Here is an 11053-nt window from a genome sequence, read left to right as displayed (position 1 = left end):
AGGGAGAGGCTGAACAGGCTGGAGCGTCGGAGGCTGAGGAGTGACCTTATAGAGGTTTACAAAATTATGAGGGGCATGGATAGGATAAATAGAGAAAGTCTTTTCCCTTGGGGTGGGGGAGTCCAAAACAAGCGGGCATAGGTTTAGGGTAAGAGGGGAAAGAATTAAAAGAGACCGAATGGGCAACTGTTTTACGTAGAGGGTGGTACGTGTATGGAATGAGCTGCCAGAGGAAGTGGTGGAGGCTGGTACAATTGCAACATTTAAGAGGCATTTGGATGGGCATATGAATAGGAAGGGTTTGGTGGAATATGGATGGGTGCTGGCAGGTAGTACTAGATTGGGTTGGGATATCTGGTCGGCATGGACGAGTTGGACCGAAGGGTCTGTTTCCATGCTGTACATCTCGATGACCCTGTGACTCCAGATACCCTTCATAAGTTGTGATCAGTTCCGGTTCAAAGCATGCCTTAGAGGCTTTCAAAATTTCTGATTTGTTTTTCGGAGAGATTAAGGGTGGAATACGCTTTGTAACAGTCTCTCGCTAGCAACGATGGAAGAGTAGCTACTTGTAGGTGCTCTAGTGTGTGAATTAAATGTGTTACAATTTTGTTTTTCTGATCTTGTATGTGGAAAAACTGCCAGTTCTGCTTCATCTGACCTTTCCAATTGGTTGGCATTGGAAGAGGAAGATTTTCAGCCATTTATTTCTTATCCAGTACTTTCTTCTGTAGCTTACTTTTTTGTTTCCTCTGGATTTTAGTTGCCTTCAGTGGGTCTGAATAATCCTATGGCCCTGTCCTTAGTAGCTGTGCTTCGATTGAGGTCTTTAACACTCAATCTCAGCTCGACTCTGACAAATGTATAGGGGAATGGGCTCACATCCCACTCCTGACACCACGTTATGGGCTCATGAGATAATAGTCTTGCTTGTACTTGGTCTTTATTGAAGTTGCCGTAAGGTAGGTGACTGCAGTATCTGCCTTATGACATGGCTAAGGCAAACCACAAGGAGCATTGTTCCAGTTTTGGAATTCGATTCCAAAGAGACATCTAATTAAAATAGGAAAGCCTAAATAAAATAGGGTGGCTCTGGTCTGCAGGCAGCTTCCACCCTGCTGAGGTGCACGGGGGAAGTGCAATGCACAACCATTCTCGTCACCCTCCCTTCTGCCTCATTTCGCACTGGGCTGGCCTAAAAATACAGCACATCTAGCAGTTCAAAGAACAGAACACAGTATTCCGAGTTACAAATGAAATATTTTGTATTTATATTCAAATAGGCTTTTATATTTTTCCACATTTTAATTGAGAAAAATTAAGCTCTCAACAGAGCTGATCCCTTCAATCCTGAACTGAATGTGTGTCAGACAGTCAGCTCAGTTTCACAGCTGAGCTCCTAGTTGCAATGCAGCTCATTGTGTTTGACAATCTCTGGTGTCAGATTTTTATTCACAGTGTGTCGCTGGAAAATAGCATATCCTTGCTAGAAAATGTTAACAGCACAAGCCTCTGTAATTCTTGTCAATGCTTACTCATTTCTCTTGAAATTAAACCTCTCTAAAAGAAAATCATGAATTTAATTACATGCGCAATCTGTCTTTCTTTGATCGTGAATCTACATGCAAATCTCTCCCCAAAATGAACAGGCTTTGGCCTTAATAAGCAGAGCTACATATAAATTGAATGTAAATAATACGGAGCACTCTTTTACATAGTTTTATTACATCCAGTTTGCAGACAACTCAGTCACACGGCCAGCCACGTTGCACACTGTCATTACAACTATGTACAGCAAATAGTCACATGCAGCCAACCTGATCTGAGAGATCCACTCTGTCTAATCAAAGATAGAATCAACCCAGTTGTATTCAGCCTGTCAAACACACTTGACTGTCAAACATGTCCAATCGACAGCATGACTGAGCAACCAGCCAGCTGGAGAAAGTGCAGACAGCAGATGGACTAGTTACAGGCAGATTTAGACAGCAGCCAATCCACTGGTGTGCAGACAGATGTGTAAGTGGAAGCATTAAACTCAGTCACATGCGCACTCAGCAGCCAATGTATTCACACATGGAACTGGGAGCTTACTTAAGGCCGGAGAGCAGTCAATCTGCTTGTTTCGATCCAGAGGGGTAACTGTCAAAACAGATGGCAAGAGACAGCATTCAAGAAAATTACATGTCTGAGAACTAAATCAATTTAGAACAAGTCATATAAAATATTCTGTATTTTGTTTCTCACAAGAAAATATTTTATGTTATAATATGAAAAGCAAGTTTAAGGCATCCTTAAAAACTTAACAACTTAAAACTTAATTGACAAAGCAACAGTGGAGACGTGATGAGAATCCTTTTCATGGAATGTGTGGTTAAACTCTGGAATGTGCTGCCTGAGATTCAATTAAGGTATTCAAGAACGAATTGGATTATGATCTGAAAAGGAAGAAGGTGGGGGATTGGCACTAGCTGATTTGTTCATTTGAGGAGCTAGCGCAACATAATGGGCCAATTGGTTTTCTGAGCTGTAATAATGATGTAACTCTGTGACAATGTTAAATAACTGTAGTTCAATTTATAGGTATGATTCAGATTATTACAAGTTTAGGTTTGATGTACTTAACTCAGTAATGGATCATGAAGTTGAAGCCAGAAACTAATTGATATCATGTAATTAAAAATATAATATTTTTGATGTAATTAATGAGTTTTAGATGAGTATACACTTAATCACAATGTCTGTTGCTAAAATATTCAAGTTCTCCAGTAAGTGAAGAAATATTTTCCTTTTGAAGGAGCAATACTGTTTTGAATTTGTCCCACAAGTCTTTATCCAATTTTTGCCAAGCCACCCATTATGCCATTATCCTATACCACAAGATCAATTTTAATTTGTGCTTTTAATTTGTGACACTAAGTGTTCAAACCACAAATTTCAAAATGACAAAGATAATATGCCATATTTTGACTGTAAAACCAAGACCATCTGTGAGGGGCATTTTGCTTCTTTTGCTCTTTTTTCTCTCCATCCAGCTGGACATCTCAGTCTACTATCCTTCTCATTGAAATCCCTCATAATTGTCTAGTTTCTCCTTTAAAAACTTCCAACATGCCAGATGTGGATTTACCCTCAAACACCCGCCCCTCAAACTACTTTCCCCAGTTCTTGCCAAATATTGTACTAGTTAGCCTTCCCCAAATTTAGTGCTTTCATCTGAGAACTATTCTTATCCTTATCCATAAGTAACTTAAAACTTACAGAATTATGATCACTGTTCCCAAAGTAATCCTCCACTGAAACTTCAACCATCTGGCCAGGCACATTCCCCATTACCAGGTCAAGTATGGTCCCTTCCCTAGTTGGATTATTTACACATTATTTGGAGAAACCAGCTTGGACACACCTAAGAAACTCCCCCCATCCAAGCCCCTGGCACTTAAGGGAGTTCTTCACCAACTCACCAAGGCTCCTTCCAAACATATGATCTTTATCATCTTTAAGGAGAATGGCAGTAGATGCCTGAGAACACAATCACCCACCAGTTCCCCCTAAGCCACAGGCCAACTTATTTGAAACTGTATTGCCCGCCCTTCATTGTTGCAGGATCAAAATCTTGGAAATCCCTGACAGCATTTTGAATGTATTTACCCCATGCAGTTGTTCAAGAATGCAGCTCACAATCACTGTCATGAGGATAAATAGTGATGGAACATAAATTTGGATCTAGCCAGTGAGGCCCACATCCCATGAATGAAAATAAAGAAAGATATTGTTCCGCTCCCATCTGAAAATTGCCCATAGGTGGTATTAAAATGATTGCATATCATTATGTGATATGTGTAGGCTTTGTAAACTTGCATGTGAAGGTTTATAAATTCACAAAAATGCCATAGATCTATGTTTTGGTATAAATCAATGCTGTCAGAACTGCAGAGGAATACATGAAACACAAAACTGCAACAAAAGAATTAGTAGTCTGTATGAATTACATTAACATTTCTAAACAAATGAAATTGTGGTTTAAAGTTGAACTGAGTGTGAATTATTTTCTTCCTTTTTAGTCTGAATACCTATACTTACAAAAAGGTTGTGATATAAATATCTCTGTGAATTGAAGGAAAAGATGGTAAGTAAACAACCAAACCAGTTCATCGCCACCTGCATACCTTGTGCACATAACCTTTTAACTATGAAACTATGTCTCACAGTAAAATAAATCATATTGAATCACTGAAAAACATTTCTTAATGAAAATGAAGTTTTGAACTGAAATTCTGATGTATGCCATGTCATTTAAAAAAATCTAACTATGTTTCAAAAATCTATCCATTTATTTTTATAAATTACTTCCATCACTACATATGAAAATGTGAATGAAGTTTCTAATTGCATTTGTATCACCATGCGTTCTTAGAACTTGAGTTTCTTGCTTTCAATGAAATTTCTGTGCAATCTTTCAATAACAACAGTGCAAAGGCTGAGAGAAATGCATGAATGTAAGCTCCAAGAAGGCAAGACAGGGAACTGGATCAGGCATGTGAAAAGGATTATGATTCTGTTTTGCAGAAATCCATGTGAATTCAATGTGTGGCAATAGCAATTGATCTTCCTTTGATTATCTTTTACTTTCACACTGCTAATCCACAATGAAGTGTACATTTTCACTCTGTAATCACAGACCCCATTTAAATATTTTGTTTTGGTTGGGATGATGTGCCTCAGGAAAGGTATGATATTCTTAGACAAGCCACAGCATAACAGTCAGAATGAATTGCATAAACTTGATTTGTGCTCCCTTGTCTTATGCTTCACTGGGTGAACTTGCTGGAATCAAACCCTACTATTCTTGGAGTTGTCTCCAAAGTGAAGGATTCCATAGAAGCATGCAAAATTCCCTCATTCACTTGCTTTTAGACTGAGGGGTACAAAAAGTATGGACCAGGTTTTTGAATGCAACAAGAATAACTTTATTATAAGTAAATTGACTTGAGCTACAGGTAATTAACTATTAGCATATAACTTTACTAATTAAAATGCTAATCTCCTCCGACAATGCTCCTGACACACACACACACACACACCCCACATTCACACGCAGATGTGCACAGGTACATTATGGACAGAGGGGAAAAAGCTCAGTTGTCTCTGCTCACAAGCATCTGCTGAGATGATTCTTGTGCTGATCGAAACACTGCTTCCTTGTCTTGTGAGGATGTTTTTATTTGTTTACAGGAGGCAAATGGGTGGATTCACATTTATTAGTTAAAAGTCACGGCTTACAACAACTGTTGGAGGGAAGATAAATTGGTTTTCTTCAGGCTTAAAATCACTTTTATTGCAGGGAGGAGTAGGAATGTCTGAACTGGTGGTCATCTGAAGGCTTTTTATGATCTTGTTCACAGCCCCCAAACTCTTCAGATACCTGAGAACCAATCATATAGCTGTTGGGAGACAGAATCATCGATAATTGATCACTTGTCCACAGACCAATCAACGACTTGCTGGCAACCAAAGCTCAATTTTTATATAACCTTACAGCTTCAGTTCATTTGCAAACTACATTCCAAACACTGTTGGAAACAGCAGCTATATAAACAGTGTTGACAATGAATGTCAGGTTACTTCCATTCAAATTATTCAGCAATCATTGGTGTTTATACATTTCCTTTCTTATTTTTGTCCACAATTAAAAACACAGAAAAATATAAAGACATTGTCTTTACATTTAAAGTCATAGTGTCATATAACAGAAACAGACTCTTTCGTCCAACCAGTCCACATCGAATATGTTCTCAAACTAAACGAGTCATACCTGCTTGCATTTGATCCATATCCCTCCAAATGTTTCCTGTTCATGAACTTATCCAAATGTCTTTTGAACATTATAACTGTACCTGCATCCATCACTTTCTCTAGTAGTTCATTTCACACATGAACCCCTCTCTGTGTAAAAGCGTTGCCTCTTATGTCCTTTTTAAATCTTTCTCCTCACTTTAAAACTTTGCCCCCTAGTTTTGAACTCCACCACCCTAGGGAAAAGACCCTTGTCATTTATCTTCTTTATGTCCTCATGATTTTATAAACCTCAATAATGTCACCCCTCAACCTCCTACATTCCAGTGAAAAGTTTTCTAGCCTTTCCAGTCTATTTTTATATCTCAAACTCTCCATTCATGGAAATATTCTGGTAAATCTTTCTTGATCCCTCTCCAATTTAATAACATCCTTCCTAAAACAGGGGAACGAGAACTGAACACCGTATTCCAGAAGACGCCTCACCAATGTCCTGTAACAACCTCAACATGACATCCCAACTCCTATGTTCAAAAGTCTGAGCAATGAAGGCAAGCATGCTAAACACCTTCTTAACCACCCTGCCAACCTGTGACACAAATTTCTAAGAATTATGTACCTGAACCCCTAGGTCTCTGTTTTACAACACTACCCAGGGCCAATTGAGAAAGTTCAGGAATTACTTCATTGAAACAGTTAAAATTATACAATAACTGGTTTCAATAGATTGCATGCAGAAAATCAATTTGGGAAGATCCCGAACAAAGAGGAATCATTCTTAAATTAAAATAGGACTAAAATCGGGGAACATTTGTTCATAGAAAAGGAAATTAAAATTTGGAAATCACATTAACAAAAGATCATGACTGGATTGGCAGACATCTTCAAGACAGAGATTGATAGATTTTTGTTAGGTGAAGCTATTAAGTGATATGGAGCAACAACAAGCAAATGGATCAACCATGATGTACTGGAATTGTGGAACAGGCTCATGGAGCTATATGGAGAAAGTGAGGTCTGCAGATGCTGGAGATCAGAGATGGAAATGTGTTGCTGGAAAAGCGCAGCAGGTCAGGCAGCATCTAGGGAACAGGAGAATCGACGTTTCGGGCATTCCTGAAGAAGGGCTAATGCCCGAAACGTCGATTCTCCTGTTCCCTAGATGCTGCCTGACCTGCTGCGCTTTTCCAGCAACACATTTCCATCATGGAGCTATATGGTCTACTCCTGCACTTAGAACATTAATTGAACAAAATAATTAGTAATGAGTGTAATTAATAATACCTTAAGAAATATATTAACATACCAGGCTCCTTTCATCATTTACAGCTCTTTGCACAAGCATTTATGCTGTAGCAATTCTAATTTGTATCACAGAGTCCCCATTCAAGTTCCTGGTCTTTGTCAAATCATTTAAGAGTCAGTCTGGAGCAAAGATCAGATTTCTCATCATGAAGAAAAGATCATCAGAGACAAGTTACTCCATTGGAGTAAAAAACACATTATTGTTGCCTCATGAAATCCACTAGCAGGGTCATAGGACCAAATAGCTGTGCTGTAGTTGTACTTGTACCAATATATACTTATTTCTGTATAACATACATTCTTTTCCACTCAAGTTTCCATTTGACAAGCTTTTGTGATCTTGCTTAACTCATTTACAATGGCTGATTCTATTGCTTATCCCTTTAACATAAATTATGCTTTGTAGGGAGTATTATATAAATTGAATATGTTATATGGTAAGAATAAGGAAAGCAACATTCCAACTCAAATGGAAACTATTGGAGATATTTTTGTTCAATCAAAGTAAATGGAGAAAGTAAATTTGAGTGAGAATCGATTTCCCAGTGTTGTCATTAGAATCAAGAACAAATCATTTTTAGATATACCTGGGACATGGGGCTGTAGAAGGAACTGTAACATTGGTACATTTGAAATTAAACTTGGACTCCCAGTCAGCTGATTTTTGTTTTAAAGCTTCCACAGTCAGCAAGATGTAGAGATTTGTGAGACCCCCAGGCAAAGCATGGAGCTCAGGCAATATGAGAGTCTGACAGCAGAACAACTGAAGAGGTCCACCCGAAATTATATTTCAGCACTCATACAAGTACATTAGAGAACAGCAGCAAGTAGAGGCTTGACAGTTATTCTTGTGTGAGAGACTGAGAGCCACAATAGAAGATAGTAAAAAAGATGGAAAACACATGCATGTAATATGTCTGTCACTGAAACAGGCTATTCAGCCCAGAAAAGTCCATACTATTGTCTATGCTTCGCTTGAGCCTCCTGCCATCTTTTTTGATTGACCACAGTGACTGTGTCTGTCCCCTTTTCCCTCATTTGCTTGTCTAATTCCTCCTTAAAAGTATCCATGTTATTTACTTCAACCATTCCGTGTGGCGGTGAGGTTAACATTTTTACCATTTCTTTAGTAAAGACATTTCTTATGAATTCCCTGCTGGATTTCTTGGTGATTTTTAAAAAAAATCAATGGCATCTAGTTACCTTCGTCCTCTTGATATCTGTAGAGATGATTAACTTTAAAGGGAAATTTGACACCCAGTTATTACCTGGAAGAAACCGTAGTAAGATCTGCACTTAGGTGAGAACATTAACAGGCTTTATTTAACATAACTGTTGTGATAAGGTTTCACAGGATAGTATTATTATTTGGAAATTTGTGTTCTAAAATGGACAGAACCATGTACAGCTTTAAGTTTGATTTTTATTTCTTTGTTACATGCTTTGAGAAGGGAAGATATGCTTTTAGTTTCATTTTTGATTTGTTCTGTGGGTTGTGCAAGGTTGCAGAAAAATAGATGAGATCCATTTAAGTGAGTCTTTAAAAAAAATTACCTTGAGGAAAATACTTCAACGCTTTAGAAAGCAAGGGTAGAAGAGAGGAAAAAAAATGGATCCTTGCCTAGCAGTAAGGTGTCCTATGACAAAAGGAAACAGTGATGTAGAGGTACCGGTGTCGGACTGGGGTGGACAAAGTTAAAAATCACACAACGCCAGGTTATAGTCCAACAGTTTATTTGGAAGTATAAGCTTTCGGAGCGCTGCTCCTTCATCAGGTAGCTAGTGGAGTAGGATCATAGGACACAGAATTTATAGCAAAAGATCATAGTGTCATACAACTGATGCGATGTATTGAACAAACCTAGATTGCTGTTCGGTCTTTCATCTTTTAGAATGGGTTGCCGGTTTCGAATCATTAATATGTAAATCCCAGACCTTATTTCAAGTCACATTCCCAAGATAACTTAAGACTTTATTAAAAAAGGTGATATCTCAGCTCAGACAATGCATTAAAGGCGTGAAGTTAGAGTCTGTCTGTATTCCAATCTTGAGTCAGACTGGTTCTATTTCCAAAGTAGGAATTTATAAAATGTCAAATGAATTATACAAAATATTGACTGCCTACAGATAGTGTGCTTTTTGAACAAAATAGAATGTATCTGCACATACAATTCTGCAAATGCAAATTCACCCCAAAGACAGATAAGATACAGGAACAAGTTTCTTTTTGGAAAAAGAGAACCATCCAGAAAGTTGATTAGACAGTATGCATGCTTTTGTCAAAGAGAACAGGTCTATGGCAACAAAGATGCTGTCTGCTTAGTATTCTCTAATGCTGTTTGGGTTGAAAAGAAGTCTTATACGTCAGCAATAGAACATCTCCAGAATCAGAGGGCTGGGGAAGAGGAGTTTTAAGAATCCAAATTAAGAAATAAATGAGCTATGTTAGCAGTTTGTTTAAGGTAATTTGGAACAGACACTGACCAAAGTGAAATGTCAAGATTTGTGGAAGAAACCAAATACCACTGTGCCCACTGAACAAAGTTAAAAATCACAACACCAGGTTATAGTCCAACAGGTTTAATTGGAAGCACTAGCTTTTGAAGCACTGCTCCTTCATCAGGTGGTTGTGAAGTACACAATTGTAAGACACAGAATTTATAGCAAAAGTGTAGAAACTTGATGTCTGTGTCGATATGTGCTGAACAAGGAAATTTAAACTGGAAACAGAATGACCATTCACTGAGTTTTGCATATATGTAAGGTTATAGTTGAGGATAAAACAGTTGTATCTCTAATACTAATATGTGTCATAAGACCATTTCAAATATTTCTACCAATGTGTAAAATAGCTTTTTTCTTTCGTGCATAATAAGCTTTGGTCTTTTTTTTTGTTAAAAGCACATTAGCAGGCACTTGCAAAGATATTCTGTGATTGACAATAATAATAAACAGTAGCAAAAATAAAACTTATGGTCTGTCAAGCCATTTTTCACCCTGGATTCTGATTCACGCAGTTTTTTCATCAGGTGGAATTATAAGGCTACATACAAGCAATGCTGAGAGACAACATCTGTGGTACTCTAGACTCAGGTCCCAGTTCCATGCAAGCTGACATTATTATAACAAAACTCCTTCTGCACATGGAGACTCGCTATTCCTAGAGAAAACATATAGCTATTTTTTCACTCCAGAAATTTGACAAGATTTCACATTTTTAAACAAAAATTATCAAACAAATTAAGCACTTCTAGAGTTAATAGTATAGTTTGTCAAGACTTGGAGTATAAATTCAGTTCCCTTTTTATCTCCTAACATCTTCTCAGAAGTTCTTTTTATGTGTTACAAAATATCAAAAATTGATTCATGTCTTCTGTTGGACTTCAAACGAAGGACATCACAGCTCTTAAAAATTTATTATCATTTACCTCAGTATTTCAGTTATTCTCTGAGATATAAGATTTTATTGGGATCCTTCAGATAGTTTTTTTTGGTTATGTGATCCTCCATCATTTCTTCAAAATCCCATCAATGTGAACATTTTTGGTCAAGCTTGTACCTGACTGCATTTGTCCTTAGTGATATACAGATTAGGAACACACCTGGTTCCTCATAACCTCTATGCTATGGCTTTGCTATGGCTTTGAACCGACACTGTTACCATTTTCAGTGAAGGTGGACTGGGAAAACAGTGCTGGTATGCTCTTGTCCATCTGTTGCCCTGATTCCATGAACTAGATTTTTCCAGCCTTCTTAGGGACATGGTGGGAGGTGAATGGGAGAAAGTGAGAACTGCAGATGCTGGAGATTAGAGTCAGAGTGTGGTGCTGGAAAAGCACAGCCAGTCATGCAGCATCTGAGGAGCAGGAGAATCAACGTTTCGAGTATCAGCTCTTCATCAGGACTGAGGGGGTGACCCAAGGGGGCTGAGAGATAAATGGGAGGGGGTGGG

At 38.0% G+C, this 11053-nt stretch overlaps 1 protein-coding gene and 1 long non-coding RNA gene across 3 annotated transcripts in view; one reads left to right on the top strand and one right to left on the bottom strand.

Annotated features, from left to right (window-relative positions):
- The window catches only part of LOC122556651, a 50914-nt gene that overhangs the window by 5793 nt on the left and 34068 nt on the right, over positions 1 to 11053 (bottom strand). Inside the window, exon 2 of one of the 2 annotated variants that reach the window (XR_006313592.1) lies at positions 2095 to 2142. This is a non-coding gene — a long non-coding RNA (uncharacterized LOC122556651). Of the gene's footprint in view, positions 1 to 1817; positions 2001 to 2094; positions 2143 to 11053 lie in introns of those variants that run through there. The other variant, XR_006313593.1, reaches the window with a different exon arrangement.
- LOC122556650 (electrogenic sodium bicarbonate cotransporter 1-like) overlaps positions 1 to 11053 on the top strand; it is a 117099-nt gene that overhangs the window by 103277 nt on the left and 2769 nt on the right. The window contains exon 21 of the mRNA XM_043703637.1: positions 4065 to 4129. Coding sequence (XP_043559572.1) covers positions 4065 to 4118 — 54 coding nt within the window. The 3' untranslated portion in view covers positions 4119 to 4129. The remainder of the gene's footprint in view (positions 1 to 4064; positions 4130 to 11053) is intronic.

Source organism: Chiloscyllium plagiosum, chromosome 14 (genome assembly GCF_004010195.1).
Source record: "Chiloscyllium plagiosum isolate BGI_BamShark_2017 chromosome 14, ASM401019v2, whole genome shotgun sequence".
Lineage (NCBI taxonomy): Eukaryota > Metazoa > Chordata > Chondrichthyes > Orectolobiformes > Hemiscylliidae > Chiloscyllium > Chiloscyllium plagiosum.
This window is presented reverse-complemented; position numbering and strand designations above follow the sequence as displayed.